At 35.7% G+C, this 26,446-nt stretch overlaps 1 protein-coding gene across 1 annotated transcript in view; it reads right to left on the reverse strand.

The window, feature by feature from the left end:
* Positions 1 to 26,446, reverse strand: part of LOC118914679 (AP-2 complex subunit beta-like) — a 73,425-nt gene that overhangs the window by 15,333 nt on the left and 31,646 nt on the right. Inside the window, 10 exon segments of the mRNA XM_057501211.1 lie at positions 2,861 to 3,054; positions 3,056 to 3,097; positions 3,099 to 3,125; positions 8,651 to 8,749; positions 10,069 to 10,234; positions 11,986 to 12,101; positions 19,303 to 19,398; positions 19,529 to 19,649; positions 20,158 to 20,379; positions 22,380 to 22,570. Coding sequence (XP_057357194.1) covers positions 2,861 to 3,054; positions 3,056 to 3,097; positions 3,099 to 3,125; positions 8,651 to 8,749; positions 10,069 to 10,234; positions 11,986 to 12,101; positions 19,303 to 19,398; positions 19,529 to 19,649; positions 20,158 to 20,379; positions 22,380 to 22,570 — 1,274 coding nt within the window.

The following is a 26,446-nucleotide window of genomic DNA, read 5'->3' on the forward strand; positions in this document are numbered from 1 at the left end:
ATACAAAACCCAAAAAGCCTAGATAGGTTTTGACAACACTTGAAGACAGAAGACAAACAATGAAGACTCAAACTCAGAGAATACACAAACAAAAACTAAGCAGCACAACACTAGTGATGCTCCTTATAATCACAGAGGAATCTGGAAGGATAATGGGAAAAACAGTACAGTATTTTCAACTGTGAAGTTTCAAGTAAAAAAAAAGAAGTCCAACAGTGAGTTACAGACAAGGGACTGGCAGAGAGGTAAACTTGGAAGAAATTCATATACACATCTCAGGTGAAATCAGCAGATGTGATGTGGTGACAAGAGTAGGGGGTCTAGAATAAGAGTACCAAGACCAAGTGGTACTCCAACAACTACGACTTGCATGATCTTGGGCAAGTGACAACAACTCTGAGACAGTTTGCTCACCAATAATATGATAAAAATGTTACCAAAACACGGTTTTACTTTAGAGGATCAAATGAAAACATGGTGTAAACTGTAAAACCTTCTATCTGGTATTGCTGTTTTTAGCAGATGAATTCTGCCAAGAGAATACAAAGACAAACACAGAAAGAGAAGGTTCAGAATGAACCTTGTGATACAAACAAGATTAATAATCAAGAAGGGAATGAACACAGAATTGCAAAGATTAAAGAGAGAAAAACAAGCTAAGGAAGATAACCTAGGGAAAAAAAGTGTCAAGGAAGCCAAGATGAGAAGTATGTAGACAGGGTGGGGCAAATATAAGTAAGCCCCAAATTAATAAAGCCAAAAGGGGAAGCGATTTCATATACATCTGGTAAGAAGTACATGAGATCTCTATAAAGGGCATTTATTCTCTGCAGATGTAAATTCTCTCATCTTGTGACACATACCATTTAAGGAGATGTCTGTCACACTGTTTATCAGAACCTTGAAATAAATACAAGGCAGAATAGGTGAACAAGGTACATATATTCCTTCACTGTAATGGAAAAGGAAGAGTATTATGAGAAGACAAAGTGAGTCAGATGAAAAGAGGTAAATGATCCAATAATTTCTACAAGTTAAAAACATGGTAAATCATTATTATGCATTCATTCCTAGTGGAAAATACAAGCAAATTAACATGAAAATGTTTCCCATTGTGAATTCATGGGACATTAACTGCACAGCTGTCAAAGCAAGAAGTTTTTTTAAAAATTGAGATTTTTCTAAATTAGACAACTATTTACCATCTCACCCCTACAGCTAACAAGTACTACGAGCAACACCCAACTGAAAAGCACTTCCCTTTCTTTCCCAAGTGATTTTAAAAGACTTACTGAAGGTAAGTATTTTTACACTTCTAGAAGAGGCAGAATAAGGTTTTACAATGTTGCTGTTATTTCATGTCAGAAGAATATCATTATTAACCTTATGCTGCAGAAGAGAGCTAGGTAATGTCAGGACTACTACAGACATGCCATTTACAGCAATATACCGCCCCTATTTATTTCAAAGGGGACTTTTCTGTGTTTGTGTTTCCTTTAAGAACAGAAAACAAGGACAAATGGACAGAAAGGTTATCTAAAAAGCCGAACCACATATGGTATTGTGAAGGTAAGAAATTAAAGGCTATTAGTCAGGTAAAGACCCTATATAAGAGATTGTTTCTTTTTAAATAGTTTAAATATTGGTTCTTACCTTGTGTTCTAGAAAGGGCTGCTCTGTTTGTTAGTTTAACTTTCCCTCTCCCAGGTGAAGATCAAAAGTTATCAGTAAATTCCTATCTATTATCAAAACTCAGAGCAAGACAAGGAGAGACACCTTAAAATCAAATGGTCGTATCTAGAGAATGTTAAATATGCCTGCCTACAAGGAAAAACACACTATTACTACAAGGCCTAATCCTTATGAAGCCTCAAATCCCCTATGGGTGAAAATCATAGCACTTACCCTAAAACCAAAGACTCAACTCAAATAAAGGCTAATGAAAGAAACTAAGTTTTTTTGGTATCGCCCTTTCCTTTTTGTCTATCCGTGCCCACAGTCTGTTTAAATAGATTTTAAATAGTCAACCCAAAATGTGGACTACGCTAATTTGTAAAGCAATAAATCCTGCACTCTGGCTACTCATTAACCACTTAAACCGCAGTGTATATTAGAGAATGGTAGGAGACACTCTTTAATGGAAGTGCAGTACTCTAATGCCTCTGGGATTAAATTCTACTTAGATTTAAGCCTTACTATGATTAATGAAGGAGACTGCAAAAGGATTCCAAGATTCCCACTATAAGAGTTTATTACAGTCATTCCTCCCAAACTAAAATTTAAAGATACCTTACGAGTTTCACGTTACCTGAGAACCTATTCATAACAGAATTTCCTTAATGAGATGATCAATTTAATTTGCTAGAACAGGCACAAGTAACTGAGAATCAATGTCCACAAAGAATGTAAGCTGCTTTTATAAAACAACCTGTAAATATTATTTCATTAACAGCTTTACAACATAAGGGAAGCAATATCTGATAACTTTCTCCATAAGCCCCAACCAAAGTTAAAGGCTAAAGACAGTTAAATGTACATATAGGAGTTCTTCCAAGTTTTCAACCCTGGGAAGATTTCTAGCCTCTTACTGGAGACCTAAGCAGCTTTCACATTTTATCAGTTTAGAAGGTCTGCACCACCACGAAAGCCACAATCCTATCTTCTCCCAGATTAGAACACAGAGGGGCCTCTGTCTGTCATTGTATGTGTGCTCACTGTATTCAGATGAAACCCTCAGGGCAGTCCAGCAGGTAGGCAAAATGCATGCAAGTTCTTTTCTACATTATAAAAACATGAAGAAAACCAACTCTGTCTAAACAGAGTCACTTCTCACTCTAATTCATCTACTTCACCTGCTTACCTCCCATGATGTATTGGCAAGTGTTTGCGATGGATTCCATGACTGCCTTCCACAAACGCATTAGGAGGTTTATGGTACACAGAGGCCAAAGAACCAATGTGGCAGATTAGTTCATCCAGTAGAGTTGGCTCAATAAGATCTGTCTCTTCAGAGATCAGTGGCTTCTCAGACAAGACTACTTCTTTGGCTGTGACTGACAGGATCCGTTGAGAGAAGGCGCCAATAAATACAGCCCCGGGCCTCGAAGGTCAGGATTATCAGAATCCTTGGGGAAGGCAAGGGAAAGAAGGCGTAAGTGGCATTTTTCTGCATACAGGAACCCAGACTGTTGCGTTTGTTATGAAGGCAATGCTGGAGAGATTTACATAGTTAGACTCAATATAGTTTTAATACAGTCATAATTCTGTAATCTCTAATATTTCAAGGAATTTAAATGTTAAGTGCAGTGGGTTAGTCCTAAGACTCAAATCCAAAGGGAAGTTGAGAAAAGGGAACTAAAGTTTAACCCAGTAAAAATTAACTGTCTGAGATGGTCTCGGGACATGAAAATAATTTTTTAACTCCTATAAATACTAGCAGGATTGTTCATGAAATATATCTCATATATATTTCATCCATACCTTTCTTCTTTATTAAAATATGCATTAAGTAGCTACTATGGTGACAATGGCTAGGTCCTGGAAATAAAGAAGTAACAGCACATAGCGCCTCACTTTAACAAGATCACAGATTCATCATCACAATGTTGTATGGGAGGGACTATTACCTAAAATAATAAAAATTGTTAAAGACAGCATGTAATTAAGTGCTTCCAAAAAGGGTGACACTTGAATTTAGTGGTCTTTTAAGTTAGTTTTAACATAATTTTACACATGCTAATGGCTTAAAACAAAATTAATCAATGCCACATCACAATTTAGAAGTGCATAATATAAGTTTTCCTCAATCATCCATCCTTCCCCATCTTAAATCCCTACCCCCCAGTCATATTAACAGTGTGGTATATATATTTTTCCAGACAACTCCCATGCATCAGTATATTTATTTCATACAAAACCAGTTTCATATGATATATGGTGCTTTGCAAGTTGCTTTCCATACTGGCACACAAAGGTGAAGTTTTCCACTGTATATGCAGTACTCTGTCATTACTTACTAATGGACATTCAGATTGCTGCCTCTTTCTTCCTCCTTCCATTTATCTATCTGTCTATTTTTGTAATCATTACAAAGTAGCAATAAATATTCTGCTATCTACTTCTCAGAATGTCTATATTTGTTTATGTACCAGTTGTTCCAGCAATAACATGTTATTAAAGGTAATACTAAGTCTCCATTTCACTTTCTGTGTTTAAAACACACATACAAAATTATTTTCTTTAAAGTAGGCCAACTTGAAAGCTTTTACACGAGTTTCTCATCAAGCAGATGAACTGGTTCCTAAGTTAGCCACTTAAGGCACTTATTCAGCTCAATACAAGTAGAGACCCGAATGTTTTTGACTACATTGTTTTAAACGGTTTTTCTTAGTTATGTATCAATCTGTACTCATAACACATTGCTGGCTAAAGACAAAGAAAAACACAAACAACACTGAGATACAGCAAGTTAACAGAGTATAAAAGTGGTAAATTTTATCTGGATAATCTTTATCTCATTATTTGCAATATTCTATTAGAAATATATATATGTGTGAAGTTCATGTCATATAAAAATGTTTAGAGTATTTGAAATGCCAGGGTTAAAGAAAAGTGGTAATATCCAATGTAGATGATTTTGTTTTGTTATTTTGGGGGAGCAGGATAATTTGCTTCTGAGGAAGTGTTTATAAATAGCAGCCTGAAACCTCTCACTTAGATTTCCATTGGGAAATAAAGCTTGAACATTATAAAACATGAACAAGCTGACTTTTTAAAAGAGCGTAACCCAAGTTTCTCAAAACATCAGGTCAGGAAAGCAATCCTTACCCTAGCTCTTGTTGAATATATAAATTAAAACATTAAACTTCATATTCAGTCCCCAAAGCACATCATTTAAAATTTGTAGACTAATTATGTTTTATTACACAATTAAAATAAACACTGCACATCACTAATCTGGGAAAATTCATTTGTCTTTATAGGCACGTACTATAGTTAAAGGAATTAAAGTTTATAATATAGTTTAATAATAATATACTGATCAAAATGAAATATTTTACTTCAATTTATTTCTCTCATATATTATGCACATATTTAACCAAATGGCAAAAAAAAAGAGAAAGTTCCTTTGGGAATTCACAAAATTATGTACTTCTTTGAAAAAAATTTATGAGTCTCTCACAAATTCAAAACACTGCAAAAGAGCAAGTTGCTAGAGACAGAATCACTGGATCAAAGATAGAAAAACACTTTAAGTCCTAAGCGACACTGACTAAAAAAATAGTCCTATGAGAAATGAGTACAAATTTTCCAAGACTAACGTCAAGAGCAGGCAAGGACCTCCTCCCCTGTTCAAACTGTTGTTCTGAGGGCTGATTCATCAGGCCAACTAAAAGCTGGCTTTCAGTCTCACTATTCATATGGAGGCCACAATCAGGGCCACAGGTCAAGACTTGTGACAAGGAAATGGAAACTTTTTATGAATTTAAGGTGCCATTACATCTTCAGTGACTCAAAAAATTTGGTTCTCCATCTTTCTATGTTGACAAATAGTAACTGCACTACAGGGGGTGAGGATTTAATAATATGGGTAACTGTTGAACCACGGTGTCATATATTTGAAATCAATATAAGATTGTACATCAATGGTATAAAAAAAGTATAGTTACATATTTTTTTAAAGTTTGGTTTTCAATCTACTGTACCGCTGACCCCAAAGGACTTTGTCAGGATCTTGAGAAAACAGTGTATTTCTAAACATTTAAGAGCTTCCAAAACAATTCTTACCAGGCAAGCTCTAAAACTGTAATTTGTAAGCTGTAATGTGCACCAACTTTAGTGAAAGTGCTTATAGTAGGCCCAAACCACAGAGATTCTGATTCATTCTGTCAGCAATGGGGCCCAGGAATTTGATTTTTAACAAGCAGCACAGGTGATTTTGATGATGGTAGTCTCACGTTCATAGAAAAACTAAGATGAAGACTTCTCTTCTGTGTACTTGCAAAGGTTAATTACTGAAGTCTGGTCACTTCTGCATGCATTGTTTACTAATTCCTCTTTAACTGTCAAAGCAAAAAGTATAAATTTTTGAAATGAAGCCACAGATTCAAGGGGTGGTTTTCTTTTCCTCTAGCTAATAGTATTTCTAAGCATACCACCATTTTATTTCAAATTAGAAGCACAAAGATTTCACATATACTTCACTGAATTCTCAGCGTAGGTACAGTTTTAACTCTATTAGATAGAAGGGTAGCAGTATGAAACGGAAATATGCTCAATCATGTCCCGAACCACTGAATGTGGCAGAAACAGAACTCTACCACCAAATTCAAATGAACATAATTCAGATTACACTGCCCTCAACTTAAATTGGCACTTACCAACTTCATTCAATTTGGTTTATTTCACAAACTTGAGAAAAAAAATCTCTGAAAAAACATCCAGTGGAAAAAACTTTTGCTCTTTTGTTCTAACTTCTCAGACCTCATTAATTGGATAGGAAAGGCAAGCCTAGACACGATACACATCCAAATATGAAATTATCATCCACAATGATCTTAAAATTACATGCTTCATTTATACACACTGGCTTACGCACAATAGTGCTTCAGGCAGGGAAGGCAGGGAATGTGTACTCTCAAAGTCATTCTTAAATCTTCAGACTGGAAAAGCAGCATAGTCTAGTGGATAAGGGCAGACTCTAGAGCCAGGCTACCTGGACTTGAGTCCTAGCTCCAGCCCATACTAACAGGGGTCTCTATGTCTTAGTTTTTCCTCAACTATAAAATAGAAATACTAACATTATCAATGCTTACTGAGATTAATATCTCAAGTGCTTATCAAAATGCCTGGTACACTGTAAGCAGTGTACAGATGAGTGTTGCTAATAAGATTCTATACTAGTCTTTGTACAGAAAGTCTAGAATCGAGAATGTCTGATGGTTTATTTATACCCTGCCAGTTCTAGAAGAGGATTTAGCAAAACATACAAAAATTCATCTTAGGCTAGAGAGCATAAATTGGAACTGGAGGCAGAAAAATATATGCCACAATAACCTACACATTTTTTACATAACATTTTTATTTGACTCTAAGGTTTCAAACAACTAATATAAAAAAGTAATCTCGTCAGATAAGCCATTCAGAGGCAATTAACTATATACACCAATGTATAGGAGAACCCAAAACTAGTTAGAAATTTCACGGGGCCTCATAACAAAGAAAATATATAATGGCATAAACAATGATTTTAACAGATCCAAACATGATAGTTTCTCATGGCAACCCTTACTACAAGATGATGGTATCAGTCTAATTCAGTAAAAGCAATTCTATTAAGGGTCAGATACAATACAGTCTAGATACACAGCTCTCTACTATTCTGGGTTGGTTCAGTGGTCAATTTCAATCATCTGTAAATACAAGTGTCCTTGTTAACCTTTAAGCAATATTCCCAAAACACTTTACCTCAGGCAAAATTTTGATAAATATTGGGAGTTAATAAGATTGAGTTTGAACTCTGATAAGAATTCAATATAGCTCTCCTATGCTACCTGTTAAATACGGGCCTTAATAGACAATGGAGATGGATGGAGATAGGGTCAAGAACTTGTGAATACAATGCAACCTACCAATGATACCTGCTTGATGATGAGATTATCCTTTATCTATTTAGATGTTAGCAGGGAGGGAACAAGGCCAAAATTCTCTCTAGAAAATTATTTTGAATTCATCTTAATAGAGACACAAATGCGTGATCAAGGGTCTGGAACAGGAAGTCTAGAATGCTCAATTCAGTAGGAAAAAGTAATACTAAGTAACCATTGCCTTGACGGTTATGGTAATTGCTTCAGGCAAAGGAAGATATCTGAAGGGCAATTTAAAAAATCACTTCAAAGACTTCTTACAAATAAATTGTAAAAGATATAAAATTAATAATAGGGACGACAGCTCAGAACTAGGCAAATGCTGTGAAAGGGTTTCAAATTTCAGTGGAAATGAAAGAGAAAAATGGTATATGGTCCATCTGGACCAGATTCCATGTGTAGACACATCTGAAGAGTTGACAGCCTGCTAAAGCCAGCCTGTTCTCCAATTTAATGAAGAACATCATTAAATCATGATGGATTGATGATCACTAACAGTTACCTGACCTCTAAGGCCAGTTGCCACATTCCTGAAAGCAGAGCCCATCCTGGGCAGGATGAAAAATACCAAGTAACTAAGGAAGCAGCAGCATGAGCACCTTGCACTCCACATGGCAGACAATGTGTGAAATCTCTGGCGTGGCACTTACCACCCCTACAATGGTTATTTTCATTTGAAAGCTAAAATTAAGACACCCAGAAGTAGGTACTGTGAGACTCAATGTCTTTTTTACATAATATGTCCTTTATTAACACTAGAGTCGAAACTCTATTCTCATGAATTATCATAGAAAGTGGAGTCGGTCTAATTCATTTAAAAGCCACATAATCAGTTATAATTCACTGGAATATGTGTAAGAGGCACTGTTTTTATATTTTAACAGGATCTAAAGACTGCACTCCTAATTAAAATCTCCTCAAATGAACCTTCTTTGGAAGAGCTTCATAATTTCTCACCATTTAACCAGACAAATCAACCTCATGTTTTTCTCCAGAATTCTTACCTGTGTTGCCAAACTCAAGACCTGTTGTACCAGCTCCTGTGTTTCTGATGGTTTCTTGAGAAACAACTTTACGATGGCAGTAAGCAGAGTGAGCTGCACCTAAGCAGATATAATTCAGTAGATAAAAATGAAGGCATTTGCATTATTTCACACTATCATTCCCAAGGTGGCATTTCCCCAACTATAAATTACAATGGGATCTTTCTGATTTTGCTTGAGACAAGGTTAAGATTCAGTCAGTATCAACAATGGCCATAGGTATTCAACAACTAAAAACTCATTATGCCTCCTATTCCCCCAATCGCATCCTTGGCATCAAAAATTGCTTATTTATTTCCTGCCCAGATAATCACCTGTATTTCTTTAAAGTACATGCTAACATCCTGATGGCAATGAAACTGGTTCCTAAGCAAGTCATTTATTATTTACTTCCACCAAAACAACAACTTTGGGGGAATAATCATCTGTTGTATTGGGGCATGAGTCAACACAGTAGAAGTATGCCAGATCATAGCTAATTAAGAGTGGGCTACTGAACCATGCAGGCACTGTCTTACATGTGGTCCTTTATAAATGCCTATTAAAATTGCTGTGGTGAACTACATACATGAATTTCAAATTGCAGTGAGTACAAATGCCAAGGAGAAAGGGTTAAATAATTTATCTGCTTCTCTGAGCCTGTGGCTCTTAGGTCAGGTCTCTCAATTTTGGTAAAGGAGAGAGAGAAGATGGGAAGGAGTCTAGCCATCCAGAGAACCTGTACAAACTAAACTTGCCAGCCCTCACCGAAGCCCCAGGTGAAACCCCTGCTGTAATGAGCCATAACGACTACTTCCAGGAATGGGTAATCATCTTCAGGTGACAGGAAATTAACAGGTGGTAGTTACCTGTTAAGCCACTACTGCTCTAAGTCAAAGTTGTGTGGTCTTGACCAGCAGCAGCACCCCGAACCTTGTAAGAAATGAAAATGCTTAGGCCCATCTCAGACATACCAAGTCAGAAACTGCAGGGGTGAGGCCCACCAACCTGTGCTTTAGTAAGCATTCTAGGTGGGGTTTTTTTTCTAGGTGTTTCTGCGGTTCATTAAAGTTTGGGAACCATGGTCTAAGTTAGGCAGATTTGTTCCACCAGAAATCAGCAATCAGCACAACTGAAAAAGGTCATCAATTTTGGCAAAAAAATGAACATACTATGCATATGTATATACACACACACACACACACACACACACACACATAAATGAACATTCTCTTTCTGTCTCTATACAGTTTACGTACATGTGTGTATTCATACATATATATGTATACTATATATACATATCAAGTCACACACATGCACACACATACAAAACTACCTAACCTTTACTTTCCCTGAAATCTTCCCCAAAAGATCTAGGACACAGGATACAGATCACTCACCTGGGTGCTTTCATCATGAAAACCCTCCAGAAAGCTCTCTAGTAACTCATCTGCATTGTCAATTCTTTCAGCATATTCTCCCACAATCCAAATCATTCCTGCTCGAGCATCTGGCTCATCCAGCGAGTCTAAGTTCTCACACAGAGTGGCGATGATACTTTCATACCTGATAAAACAAAATGGACTGTGGTTACTGAGGGCTAAACTGTGAACTGTACTTAACAGTGAGTTAAAGGCAAAACCACAGACAAGGTTCCCTAAACCAAACCATCAAACTATAAAAGCTTTCACAGTCAAAAGAATATAAAGACTTTAGGCCAGAAGATAATAAATGTCCTAAATTTCCCTTCAATTATGTTTTAATAATTAAACCATAAAATATTATAGAAAGCTCATCATATATTATTTTCAAAGGAAAAATTAACCTGTGATGTCACATGATACCACTTATATTTCTAACAATCTTTCTTATAACTAGATCGAAGAAGATTCCTGTCTAATTCCATTTTGCCTTCATGTAGAGGAACAGAAACCCCACTTTACTTTTAGGAAAATAGAGTTAGACAGCAGCATCCACACTACAAATAGTAATTCTGTCCCTTAATCCACCTATTTCTGCTTTTTATAGACATACTTATGTTCTTTCCTTCCAAGGTACCCCCACTAATGACATGTTTCTCCAAAGAAACAATTCAAATATTTATTTTAATTTTACAGATCTACAGCTCTCTTATACCATGTTGAATCTGTCTCCTTGCTAATTTGACTTAAAACATTGAATGACACTGTATAATAAATTAGAAGTAGACAACTGAATAGTTCATTTAACTGTTTGCCCTCCCTCCACTGATTAAACCAGGTTCTTGGTAGCTCTTCCTAAAACTGTCATAACATGCTAATCATAAACCAAAGTAGACACATTTCTCTACCAATCATATTGAGATATACATCTCTACCTTAATCACCAAGTTTAGAAGCCAACCCTCCTCTTTTCTAGAAGAGTGATAAAAATACATGGCCCCTTTCCCAAAAAAAAAAAAAAAAAATATATATATATATATATAATGCTTAATATACCACAACTTTGCTGTAATATTTTTCCTAATTACGAGTCTACCATAAGCTAACGTACTGCAAGTTCCTTCATTTAACACTGTCTTTAAGGACTAAAAAGAAGCTTCAAGCACAAGATCTCTCTAAGACTATAAGGCAAAATGAAATTTAGGATGCTTTCAAGACCTGCTCTTATTCCACTCTCTTAGATTTCTAAATACTTGCTTTCAAAATAAAAACTAAAATAGTATTTTCACTTCATAAACTAAGAGACCTCAATGTAAAAATTCTGTGGAGTGAAAATGTAGATTTTTTGCATAGCTTTATGGGAACAGCTATAATACTTCAAAAAAGGCTTGAGACTGAAAATCTATTGTTACATGTCCTATAATTTTCTACAAAGTACTAGGCAACATGTAAAGTGACCAGGGCAGATGTCACCTTCCTGGCTTTTACAGCACGATGGTCGTTTAATTTATCATCCAAACTGAGACATTTCTGAGAATGAAAAGACATAATCATTAATTATGTCTGGTAATTATACCCAGACAACCTAGACTATATGAGTATCTTAATATTAATAGTAACTTCACCACCAAAGAATCTCGTTTTCAATATATGCTAACCAACAGTACATGTTAAGACAGAGTTTCAATTCTTCTAAAAGTAATGAAGAATTTTTATTACTGAAAAATCAGGTTTTAATCCTGTGCCAATCACTTTATAGGTGATATTTAATAAAGTATCCTCTTAAGACCAGTTACATGATGTAAGAATAATTCTTACCTAGATAATTTCAAAGTGTCTTACTTAAAAATTTTCCTAAATTATCTGAGAAAGCAGGGCAGAAGTACTTCAACATACTTGTTGGGGTATTTGCGAAAAATGTCCCTGATGACAACAATCGCCTCTTGGACCACATAATTTACTTTGGTCTGGATGAGATCAAGCAATGTGCTCACACAGCGCTCTGCAGACTGCTGCAAAGAGGAACATATTAAATTAGTAGTCAGATGATTTTTCCAATAATGCAACCTCAACATTAAAACAAACAGGTGCATCAACCAAACCAGACTAAAAGACCAGGCACTTAATCTGAGCAACCTACACTCAAGGCTGAGCTAACTGATGGCGAGACACAGAAGTTCTAGATAAACCCCAAATTTTATTCATTACAAAGTATACTAACATATGAGTTAGTTTAAATGAAAATAATCATCTTGGATAGCCAGAAGAATAGAAATTAAAAGAAAGTATAAGTTAAGGTAGGAGTAAAGAATAAGGAAAGAATGAGGTCAGAGGTCTTTATCTGGAGTTCACGGATGAGTGCAGACAGCCTGAAGGTGTCTTTAAATAGAAATAAATGTACATATAAGCATATTCTCCAGGGAGAGAGTCCACAACTTTCATTATGTATTCAAAGTTATCTGAATCAAAAAGCTCTAAGGAAAATTTTCCATCTTTTGAACTATATAACTGAAAGTCTATGGCCCTAAATTGCAATTTACACAGCCTCTAGCACATCTAAAAAATGGAATTTAATCTACTCAGCTTTTATTACTGAGGGGAATTTGGGAGAATACAAATAACAAAATTAATCTATTAAAACTGTAAGTCATACAAGTAGTGACTGTGGCATCTTATTACACTGACGGACAGTGACTTCAATAGGGTATGGAGGGGATATAGTACTATGGGTGAATGTAGTAACCACAATGTTTTTCATGTGAAACCTTCATAAGAGTGTATACCAATGATACCTTAATAAAATAAATAAATAAATAAAACTGTAGGTCAGTTTTTAAAAGGAGAAAAGTTGCAGAAGAAAGATTCTAAACGAACCAATGACTGATTTATCATATATAACAATGTACTATGATGGATCACTCCATTACATGCCTCCATATAAGATGCTGTGTAAGCACACAGCATCACCTAAGAGGCATGGTTGTTAAAAACAGTAAACATGAGTACTACCAAGCGTCTAGATTTAATTATCCAAAGGGGATGGAGAAATGAGATAAATGACATCACTAAAATAAAACCAGCCAAATACAGACTGGGAAATTGTACAAGCCTAATGACTTGTTTCCTTCAATAAATGGCACCAAATAAGTGAAGACTTAAGAAATATAATAACCAAATACAATGTGTGGATATTATTTAGATTTTGATTTGAACAAGCTGACTACAAAAGACAATCAGGGAAACTGAAAATGGACTGCGTATTCAATGAGATTAAGAATTATTGTTAGTTGTTGGGTATGGGTAAGGTATTGTGACAATACTTTTTAAAGGACCTTATCTACTACATATACACATTGGACTACTCTATTAAGATCATATCTTGCATATGCATTAAAATACAATAGCACCCCACTCCCTTAAACAGGGAGGGAGAGGGAGAAGACATATTTGTTCAGATGCATGATGAGTACATGAGAACTGATTAATCAATTTTACATTACTGTATGCCTGAAATTTCTGTAATAAAATCTTTTAAAGGAACAATAACTTTTTTTTTATATCATTAATGTAGAATTACATGAGCAATGTTATGGTTATTAGACTCCCCCCATTATCAAGTCCCCACCACATACCCCATTACAGTCACGGATACCATAATAACTTCAACCACTCCAAGCCATTTAATGAAAACAAAATTGCAGCTGAGGCTATTTACACAAAGTCATATATAGGATGATTCTGTTGCATCATGAAATGACTCTGCCACCTTTTCTATATTCGCTATTTTTGGATTCTACTTAATTCATTTTCAGCAAGTAATTCCTGTGCTGTTATTACAACAGCAAAACAGGAAAATTAAATATAGAAGTTATGATGAATTATAAAGTATGTAGAATATAGGCTTCTGTAAGGTTTAAATTTTCACAAGTTAAATAATGCTAATAAGTGCTTAGCACAGGGCTTGATATAAAGCTAACATTTAGAGAGCCCTTAGTATCATTATTATAAATACAAACAAAAAACCATTTCCCATGATGCATTTAAAAAACATTTTAAGTCTGGGCTAATAATTTTTGAACAAACTGTCATCAAAATCATATTGCTTTTGATTTTGAAAAAAATTACCATTAAAGCAGGATGGCAGAGGAGCAAAATCAACATCTAATCACTGGAGATATGAAAAGCCCCAAAAACAAAGAAACATATACACACATATAAAATTTAGTATATGATTAAGATATTTCATAACAGTAAGAAAAGAATGATTTGTTCTGGGGTTTGATCCTCACATTCATATCTTTTAGCAAAATTATTTCTATTTTAATTATCAAAAACCTCTTTAAGTGTAAAAAAAAATCACTGCCATAAAACTGGAAAATAAAGGTGCCCCTAACTTTAAAGTGAAAAAGACTACTTTGTAGGGTGTGCCATGGAGATACCATTGAGAAAAAAACTGAGAACTCCCTACATAAACAAATGTAAACATCTGTGCATTAAGAAGTTAAATGAAATCCAAAGGAAAACAAATTGGGAAAATAACTGCTAAAAAAAGGAAGGGTTAATATCTTTAATAAAAAAGGATTTTAAATATGTTCATCTCAACTAGAAATCAAGGACTTGACTACAAGGATCCTCCTTACACCATTATTGGGAAAAAGAGCAGAACAACTTTACAGTCCTACAATAAGGGAAAGGCTAAATAAATTATGAAGCAATCACACATTTTGTCTATACCACTAAAACTGACACAAAATGTTATTGGTAACATGGGAAAATGTCCATGTATAATAAGTGAAAAAAGCAAACTACAAAAGTTAATAGCATTTGTAGGATGATTTCACTTTTGGAAAAAATACACCCATGCATGGAGAACTATATAAACCAAGGTTTAAAATCAAGCCTATATCATCTCTGGGAGATGGAACACGGATGGGGGTAAAGAGAAAGCAGTGTGTTCTATTTCGACTTGTCTTATTTTATCACCCTATGTAGTAAACACATATGACTTTCCTAATAGGAAAAAATGAAAATGTTGTTTATTTCTGACTTAAGGGATAAGACATAAATCAGTATCTTATCTTAATCTATACAAATAAGAAATAGTGAACACCAAAGAACAGAAAACGAAGAAGTAAGGAACTCCTGGTCTTAACTTAGTGCCTTAAATTATTTTAAATAAAATAATTTGATTTTATCTAGAAGATTAAGAACGGAGAGGGGTTTGCTTCTCTCCTTAAAGAAATAGGTATGCACTGTACATACATACAACTTTAACTTGTAAATCATATCTCCGTAAAGCTGGGGGTGGGGGAGTAAAACCCATTAAAAAAAAACAAAAAGGCAAAAGTTACTGGAATAAAAAAACAGTACTATGGGATTGCTTTTTCGGTATTATTTATTGACTCAACAGCATACTGCTTGATCTTTAACTTAAACAACTTAATGCATTTTCCTCACCTCAGTATACTTGCAGACACACCTGAACTTACAGTTATGATAAAAATATAACTCCAACTCTTAAAGACACATAAACTTTCCAATAGGCCTAGTTCTCTTAGCTAAGTACTAAATGAAAATTCCTTTTTTCTCATTTGTCATATCTCTGAAACCTACTGTGCATTTGAAAAAAAGAGAAAGAGGCCCTGAGAGAAAGCAGAAGCTCAGTTTAGAAGCTGTACAGCAAGTCTGTCACAGTTCTCTGGCTGGGTCGTGTCCCTCTATCCCAAGGCAATCATTGCCTATCCTTTCCCAACCACTGTGTTTGGGGGACTAGGTAACTCTTTCCAACTGGTAACTTTCATAATTGAAACAGTTCTACAAAAACTTTGCAGGCAAATCCAAGTAACCAAAGCTAACGGGGCACTAGAAAAAAGGCACGACTTTTGAAGGCTGATCTCAACTTTCCAGAGAAAATTCATTCTTCACATACTTTCATTTTCCCACCACGGAGCCCTGAGTCATAGGAAGAAGTGAAAGCCATCAAAAGCTTATCTCTTCTGGATCAAAAAGACCTGAATGTAAGTCATGAAACCATAAAACTTTCAGAAGAAAACTTAGGCAAAAATCTCTTAGATATAAACATCAGCAACTTTTTCCTGAACACATCTCCTCAGTCAAGGGAAACAAAATAAAAAATGAACAAATGGGACTACATCAAACTAAAAGACTTCTGTACAGCAAACGGTACCATCAGCAGAACAAAAAGGCATCCTATAGTATGGGAGAATATACTTGTAAGCAATTATTCAATAAGGGATTAACATCCAAAAAGAAATTATACGCCCCCAACACCCAAAAAACAAGTAACTCAATTAAGAAAAGTAGAGAGGATATGAACAGACAGTTCTCCAAAGAAATTCAAATGGCCAACAGTCACACGAAAAGATGCTCCACATCGCTAATCATCAGTGAAATGGCAAATTAAAACCACAATGAGATACCACCTCCCACCCATTAGAATGGCTACTATCTAAAAGACAAGGAACAGCAAATGCTGGTGAGGATGCAGAGAAAGGGGAACCCTCCTACACTGTTGGTGGGAATGCAAATGGATACAACCACTGGAAAGCAGTTTGGAAGTTCCTTAAAAAACTAAAAATAGAAAAACCATTTGACCCAGGAATTCCACTTCTAGGAATTTACCCAAAGAAAACAAGATCCTGGATTCAAAAGGAGATATGCACCCCTATGTTTTTTGCCATACTATTTGCTATAGCCAAGATATGGAAGCAACCTAAGTGTTCATCAAAAGATGAATGGATAAAGAAGATGTGGTACATACACAATGGATTATTATTCAGACATAAAAAGAAAAATCCTACCATTTGCAACGACATGAATGGAGCTAGAGGGTATTACGCTCCGTTAAATAAGCCAGGTGGAGAAAGACAAATACCAAATGATTTCACTCATTTGTGGAGTATAAAAACAAAGCAAAACAGAAGGAACAAAATAGCAATAGGCTCATACACACCGAGAAGGGAATAGTGGTTAGCAAGGGTAAGAGGTTGGGGCGGGGGGCAGAGATTAGGGGCACAATAATTCACAATCACAATATAGGTTTGTCACTGGCTAGTAGTACAGCACGGAAAGTAGTTCATGATGCTGAAACATCTTACTATGTTGGTGGACAGTGACTGCACCGGACGGGGTGAGGACTTAATAATGTAAATAAATGTTCAACCACGGTGCTGTGTATTTGAAACCAAAATAAAATGGTGTATCAATGATACTTTAATAAAAAATTAAGAAAAGCTTATCTCTTCCACATTATGACAACTTTTCCATTAGTGACAATCATGGCACCAATGGCCTCCAGGAATATAAATGTTTTGAAAACAATTTCCATCATGAGGCCATCATTTCCAATACATGAGGCCATCGTTAATTCCAGGGGTAGAAAAATCTCTTTAACTTTGGATATAATCTTGTACAACTCTTTACAACTTTATCAGAGATCAGTAAGACAATGACAGTGTGGCAGTGAAAAGCAAAAAGAAACTCTTAAGCTACCACAATTCTTTTGAAAACTATCTACCTTAAGTAGGTGGTTATACCTCAGTAAGAAAAAGAAAAAAGACAGGTAAGTATGTGAAGTGTGGTAATAAAAAAAAAGATGTAACAGACTTTCCCATTTCTGAAATGGAGTGACAGAACTGTATTAAGAATCTGAAGCAACTGAGAAGAACCAGGAGGAGAGAGGATTAATTAACTCCTTGCTGTAACAGCTAGTTTACTAAATGATGTATCAGTGGTTAACTAATGAAGAATCACTGAGTTGAATAAAAACAAGGAAGGGCAATTAGGAACTGGGCTTTCATAGAAGCTTCTTTGACACAGGATGTTTCCTTTTTTTCTCATGAAGTCCTGGCTGGACATACTGCACAAATTAGTTTAGGATCCTTGAGAAATCACATGGTCCAACACTGAATCTAAGCAGAACTGCACACAGTCAAGGAGTAAGAACAAATACAGAGTTCTGAATCTACCAATCACAGTGAATAGAGGCCATCAATATTTTCAACAAATTTCTGAATGAGGAAAAACAAGTGGAGGACTGGTGACTGATGAAGCAGGGCAATGCAAGTTGTAGCTCATATACCTACTGGAAGGCTGCAACCAAGCTAGAAACCAATCGGCCCTGTAAGACCACAGAGAGGCTCCAGGACTACCAAGATCAACTCCCTGCCCTAAAGCAGAAAACCTGCGAATACAAAGTGTTACCTACAGGTGCACAGAAATCCTAGTGAACTTTCTGTCATCTCATTCTTAATATAAATGGGCTGCAATTTACTATATGCATGGTAAACACCTTAATTGAAAAGCTATATATATACACAAGAAAACGTCACCCATATAATACCCCAGATGATTCAATTCAAACTGCAGAAACAAACAACAATTCATATCCCAGACTGAGAACCTACTACAACCACAAAAAAAGGGATCACTACAAAAACGTACCAATGACAAGAAACAGCAATGAAGAGAGGCTGTATGGAATGATGGCTGTGCAGAGGCCAAGAAAGCAATCAGCCAGACTGGAAGAAGAGAGAGGACAGAGGACTAGAAGCTCAAAGGGACTAGGACAAAATGTTTATACAGATTTGATATAAGCTTGAAAAGCTGGTTGAAGATAGGGTTAGAATGAAGACACACAATTCAAGAAAAAGAGGCCATCATAAAACTTGAGAAAAAGAAGTCTGTGTAAGAAAATAACTATTATGTGTACTGTGGTGACTCTACATATTTACAGTCACAGTATGCATACTGTTTTGCAGGACTACAGTTGACAGAACAAGAGATATAGGTGTATTATCTCAATTTATAAGGATAATCAATAAAGGAACATAAATTTCATGGTATAACTATACCAGAGAATAGGAGGGTAGAAGTAGGAATGGTAGGATATATGAACTAAGTTGCTTACGTCATAGCAGAAAGTTAATAGACAATGTCTATAATTGGTAAATCAAAAAGTAAAACACAAACATATTAGAGATACAGAAATAATCAAAACAACTAAAATGAGAAACAGTCAAAATGATTCTCTCTGGCAGGGGAGGGACCAGGGACACCTGCTTTTTACTAAAAGTTCTTTAATATTTTAACTATGTCCTTTATTCCTTTAATAAACTTTAAAAATGTATTTTAAAGAAAGGAGTGAATACTCAGAATCCCCTGAAGTGATCAGAGCTACCACCAGACACTTGCCTCCACCTTGATGGCGCACCTCCCAATGGCCCGCACAGCTTTGCGAACAAAGTCAACATCCACCTCTGTGGCATACTCCTTCAGTTCTGCTAGAACCTGGTAAAAATCCAGAAGTGGACAATGACTAAGCATTTTCAAACAGCAATTTCATGGTCTACCTTTTTCTGAAAGCCAGACCTTAAGATCTAAGTCACTATAAATAATTTGAGTCTGCTTTAGATCCCACCTGAGCAATGTTGGCTTGGGATGCCAAGTGAATCATTATGTCCAACTTCTCTAGTTTAACATAGATAGGGTCATTGTACTTCACAAAGAAGACTTTGATTTCCTGCTTCAAGATTTCAGGCCTGTGGAATGAAGAAACCCGAGATAAGAAAAGTGAGACATATATTGATATATCCTACTAAGTCTGTATTGATACCTAAGCTGTGCCTCTCTGCTCCCTATCCACTCGCCCCAGGGAAAAACCCACAAACTTCCTCTACATCCCTTTAACTGTCTATTTGGCAGACTATTTTAGCCTTTTTAATGGTCAGGATATATACTGCCAAAAAGAATTGCTGGGAGAATGACAATCTGCCTCCAGATAATGGCCTGCTCCATATTAAGCAGGCAGTAGCTAGGATACCATTAAGAGGCCCTCAGAAAACAAACCCAACTGGAGAGCAACACCAAGCATTTATTACAGGAACACTCTGAAATCAATGCCCTGCTGACTCTGAGCAAGTTGCTCGGCCACACATTTTCATTTCCATACATTAAACACAGCTTAACAATTGCCTCTTTATATATCGATATTCAGTTTAATTCAAAATGATAAACACTTAAATCATCACTAGTTCATTTTTTCCCAACCTTTTCTGGACAATTAGGTTGATGTTCCTCAGGGCGACGTACTGCACCTCTGGCTCCCCAGACAGTAAAGTGACAAGTGGAGGGGCCAACTTCTTCAGCAGCATATTGTAGTAGTCAGAGTCCTTAGGTAATAACTCTAGAAATTTCATTAGGACTTTTACTGCTGAAAGCACCACTGCTGAGTTGGCATGAGATAGTCGGGGAGCTACCCGCTCACAGATGCTGAGGGCAGAAAAGGAAGATTAACAGCTTGAGTTATAATTTCTGTGCTTAATCCAGTCTATAATGTGTCAGAGTTCCATGGCCCAAGTATAGGAACTTAAAGAATCAATTAGATAAGTCAAAGTTCCAAGCATAGGTAATAAAACTGGGATCCAATACTGCAAAGCCAGCAAACTACAGGCAGAGCATGTACAGTGGTAGACTTTAGGAAATCAACAATAAGGGATATTCAAACTGGAAGGAAACTGGCTACTAAACCAAACACTTGAAGCTCACACTATTTACCTTCCTTTTCAGAGTTCTGTGTCCCCTTATTATGTAAGAGCTCCCTGCCTCACAGCCTATTTCTCCTCAACATACAGGAAGTCAAATTAAGCATTCTGAGTATTATTTCATAGTGAGAGATACCATCCAAGTGTGGCTGAAGGTTTCATTGTAAGATGCAGGAAGAAGTGGGTTGACAGAGAAAACTACCCAACTGCTTGTCTTCAGAATAAGAGAATCTTTCAAAGGGTTTTTGTTTGTTTTTTTAACAGAAGCACTGAAATATTCTCTCAACCTTTTCTCCTTGTCTTAGCTCCTGCCACGTACACTTACATGCCTTACGAAATCTTGAATACTGAGTTATCTTTCGAGCGTTCTTCAGAAATTAATCTTTTATAGCTCTTATGCAACATGAGCAGCTAGTTACCTATATTCAGTTAAGGATACAAGATAAACTGTTTCTCTCCTTTCCTCCTAGATCTACTTGACTAAATTCCTTGACCTCCTTCAGGTCTTTATACAAATGCCACCTGCTCAGGAAGGCCTTCCCTGACTAGTCCCAAGTGGCCAGTATCGCTTAGATCTTTCCCTGCTTTACCTTTCTTCTTAGCACTTATCATCATCTGACATATTACGTATTCTACTATATATACATATAATATGTACTTCTGTCCCCATCCCTCAGAATAAGTGTTCCAGGAGGGCTACAATTTCTGCCCATCCACTTCTATATCCTCAGGGCCTAGAAGAGCATGGACTCAAAAAATATTTGCTGAGTAATTAAGTGTGAGATGTCAATGACCAACAGAAAATAAAATTTTATCATCGTAAAGTTCTTTCCAGAAGATACTTGTACTTTCAATGAGTGAAAGGATCTATCAAGGTAAACTTTAGTGAAGTCCAGAGGGAACAATTTCCCAGACAAGTGAAGAGCACTTACGTTATAGTAGCTTGAGCTTCAGCCAGGCAAGGAAGGTTCTTATCTACCATAATTAAAATATGTCAGCTTTAATACAAAGCCAATATTTCTTCAGAAGTACTTTGCCTACTACAATGCCTATATACATAAAATGCTCATAAAAATTGGTGAAGATTCCAACTCTGTAAACTAAAATGTGAGTATGTGTATATGAAATTTAGTAGGAGTTCATTTCTGATAGAGAAAATTTGTAACATGAAAGGAGCAAAGGGCTGAGAACAATCCAGGTGTACCTTTAAAAATCTTCTCTAAATTCAGAGTGCTTTGATTTCTGTATCTATTGTAATACTTTAAATATAGAAATTTTTTGTGTGTGTGGTGCAAACACACTTTACCTAGTACTAAATTACAGGTATAGCTCAGATCAATTAATTCCTATCAAGCCACTTACTATGTACCTGACAGAGTGAAAGTTTGTCACTACAATGAGACACTCAGAAACCGTTGTTTGTCAAATGGCCAGGAACCGCTGTATGGAGATGTGAGACCACGATGAGGCAGATTTTAGGAGAAATCAACTGTACTGCTCACATAAGAAATGAAAAACACACACTGCTTAAGAAAAGCTATTTTTTCATGGTTTACTCCACCACCTAAAATGTTCCTAAATTGAATGAGAAAGTACCACGAGGACAGCAGTATCTATCCCATAAGCCACTGATCTTCCTCAACATAACAGACCCTTATTCTCATACAGACACTAGAACTTGTTCAATCAGACAAGACTCCCAGACACCATGCAGGCAAACAGACTGACCTCTGAGCCTCCCGGTCATCTTTAGGGTTGTAATTAGACAGGCAGTCCAGGATGAAAATCTGGCCCCATTCGGTGCACTCATTCAGGGCTGTCAGCAGCTTATTAATGTTCTGTGGGTTCAGATCAAGTAAGTTGCTATTTGGGTGAGATTCACTGATTTCAGATAATGCTGCTACAGCATTAGCCACCACCTGGGAAAGAAGCAGGTAAGACTTTGATTTACCAAAAACAGTACATCTACAGACAAATACTTAACCTTCTCTAACTCACTTTATAGATATCAAGTCATTACTATTCCTGAACATTTCCACAGGCAGCATAAACAGATAAAACTGCTTTCAAAACATACAAGCACACCTTAGCTCAGTGACTGCACCAAGGTGAACACTGAAATAAACTGAGTCGAATGAATTTTTTGGTTTCTCAGTGCATATAAAAGTTATGTTACATATACTGCAGTTTATTAAGTGTAGCATAGCATTAAAAAAATGTGTATGTCTTAATTAAAAAATACTTTATTGTTAAAAAATATTCTAACCACATCTAAGCTTTTGGCAAGTTTGTCACAGATCACCATAACAAATATAATAATAATGAAAAAGTTTGAAATATTGCAAGAATTGCCAAACATGACAACAGAGACATAAAGTGAGCAAATGGTGTTGGACAAATGGTGCTGAAAGACTTGCTTGATGCAGGATTGCCACAAACCTTCAATCTCTGTGAAATTCAGTTTCCTCATCTGAAAACTGGGAATAATTTAATCCAAACATCGATTTTAGTTTGAAGATAAAATCAGATGACATATGTATAAGCGCATCTACAAAGCCTTGTGCAAATTTAAGGTGATAATAACAGCATAATTAATTAAGGGTAAGTTGAAATTTTTTACATTCACACCTCAAACTGGGATGCCTTTTGTAATCAATAGCATGTAAGTTTAATAGGAAGTATTTTTCTTTCCAGGTACCACAGAAAATATCAATGCATCTTACAATCACTGGCATCTTAGAATCAGTGATTATGGTATCTCAACTGTATCCTCCTTTCAGGAAGTACAATAAATGAAAAATTGCTACCAAATTTAAAAACTATACTTGTATCCTGACTTACAGATCTAGGAATCCACATAAGCTGCAAAATAAACAAAATGAAATGAAAACAAATTTTAAGTTTTCCCAAAATTATAGGTTTTTAATATAACTGACAAATCTACAACCAATCAATGTTTAACTTAAAAACTCCAACAACACCTAAAAATAAAACAACAGAAAAACTACACAACGGTCCTGTACAAGTCAATTTAAAACCATGTTTGCTGTGAGGCTCCCAGTTGTTACTAAAAATAGCAAGGTAAGGCTAAATATAAATATTCTTAAGTACAAATGAGACATGAGGGGAGAGAGCAGCTTCAGTAATTACTTACATATATCAAAGACACTCTCTGCCAGTGTATTCATTGTATTTATTTATTTTTTAAAGAAGAAATAAAAACCCATCTTCTCAAAAAAAAAAAATTCTCAAAAATGTCAGCTCATTGTAGTTCTTGCTAAAGTCCCTTGTAAAAAGCTTGAGAAACTAAGAGTTGTGTGATTATCCTTTTGCTGGAAAGAAAAGAAAGATATTGGCCACAATTTAACTATTTGAATACCCGTATTATCTAGGTAGCCGGCGGTTTATTCTAGCATGTTTTTACCTAGAAAGTAAGTGTCGAGAGAATATGACTTTTTAGCTGAATAATACATTTATAGCAATATCCATTATTGTGTGAATGATAATGCCACAAATAGAATCATCTTTAGCTATAATTTTATGATCACAACAAAAATTGCAAGATGAGAAATCAACGACTTGTGGTAAATATGGTTATGGATACAGTATTTTTGTTATTAAGACAAATTGGGAAGAAACAACTAGTCCACCTATGACATGGTAGCATATATGAAGTTGTTTTCTGACTTAATTTTTATTTGCTGACTCCGCCATCAAGATGGCATTTAGTGAAAACTAAAGGCATAAAGAGTGAAAGAATAATCCCCTCCATCATTTCAGTGCTTTACACGCAGGAAAAAGGTTATTTTATTTCCCATGCATGATACACTTGATAGATTCAATTACAGGATAAAGGATCAAAATGTCATACAGGAAGACCAAATATTGTTTTCATCTATTGCTGCCAACATATGCCCAGTCTTGGTAACCAGTTGTCCAAAATAAAACATCCTACCACATTTACTATTGCTGCCAGCCAAAACCTTTAATGGTGTTTTTTTTTTAAGTTAAACATAAGGTCTATTAATAGGAGACATAGAAGAAAAAGTGAAAATTGGGGTAATTAAAAAAAGCAGTGGCTGAAAGGAATGAAGCATTAGAATCCCTCTGTTAGTATCACAGGCAACTGGAAATTAAACCAAGTATATAATGCAGCTAATAAAGCATATGTTCTGGTGGTAAAACAGGCGATTTCTGCTTATTATCACATTAAAACAAGAAAGGGAATAGGGAAATGTAAGTCTAATGAAAAGATCCAGAGAAACCAGATTACAAGATCATGTTTAGAAAAGCCTTCACTGAGAAAAGGAGATCACTGCCAAATGGTCACTGAGCCAATGATCTACCAGAAAGATGTACCCCCCCCCCAATAACAAAGCTCTACCTTCTCCCTTTCATCTCCACATCTTCACATTCAGGCTGTTACATTTTCAGAAATGTACCAAAGCAGGCTCATAAGAGACTGCTTAGAGTTCTCCTGGTCAATAAGCCATGTTTCTCTCAGTCTTTCCTGGAAACTTAAAATAAGCCAGTTACACTGAATTTTAAGTAGAAAAAGAAAGAAACTGACTTCAAGACAGCAACTGGATGGCTAACTAGGGTATACAGGATGATTCAATTGTCAATGTTTATACTCTGTTTCTCCAGATTTTTGTACTATATCCTAGTACCTATATTGTTGATTTTCTTTTTATATTGCCAATTTAAAAAAATAAACTTTAAAATTAAAATTGAAACTTAAGATTTACTTCCTCTTCCTAGAAAGCCTCCAAAAAATAAATCAGTATCACAAAGAACAAATCAAACCCTTGCAGTAACTGCCTTGATACCATATATTAAAACAAAGTTCTCTCTTTTACTTGAACCATCACTCTGAATTTGAACTGTAACTAACACATGTTAGTATTTTTCCCCCTAGAAAATTGCCATTTTTCTTAGGAAATACTAAAAGAACATGAAGACAACAGTGAAAAACTAGACTTCCCAAGAAAGAAAGGGTTTCTAAAGCAAGTTTTGCTTTAAAAATGGATTTTCAAATAGGTTTTCTTAAGTGAGTTTCTTCAGTACATTGGTCGATTTATAAAAAGTTGGCATCTAGGCTACAAAAGAACACATCCATAGAGTAAAAATAATATTTTATATTTCATCTTGCCAGAAGATACATATAAAATCACACTCAAAACTAGACAAATCTTTCTCTGCCTTAACTAGACTTCTCTTCAATTTAGTACTTCTATGAACCCTTGGAGCCTGCTGAATGTCCTTTAAAGTAAGCAATTTGCATTCTGACCTATACTTAATAGAATGAGTTGTACAAAAAGACAATGATAGCTAAAGTTTATTGAAGACTTACTGTGCACCATTCATGCTCACAGCAACTCTGATGTAGCTGCTATCAAAATCCACTTATTACAGATAAAGAAAACAGGTTTTAAAAATTAATTTATAAATGGGGTTAGAGAAATTCTGTGACTTGCTTACTCAATATAGCCAGAAAGGGGTAGTGCTTAAATATGAACTCTAGGCCTATATCTGATACCACAGTCTAACTAGTACTCTAGAGACAGAGTACTAATCACTCTAAGCAAGTTCCAAGAGCTGTGACCTGCAATGGGGGGGAAGGGAAAGAAAAATAAAAGTTGGGGGAGATATATCAAAATATTATTCCAGGCAAAGGTGACATGCAGATTTACATGGAGAGGAAAATGTATTCTTCTACTTCATATATTTCAGAGATAATCATATCCTGGCAGCATTTGAAAGAGGCAAGATTTACTCTCCAGTTACAAAATCTT

This window comes from Manis pentadactyla, chromosome 4 (assembly GCF_030020395.1).
Source record: "Manis pentadactyla isolate mManPen7 chromosome 4, mManPen7.hap1, whole genome shotgun sequence".
Lineage (NCBI taxonomy): Eukaryota > Metazoa > Chordata > Mammalia > Pholidota > Manidae > Manis > Manis pentadactyla.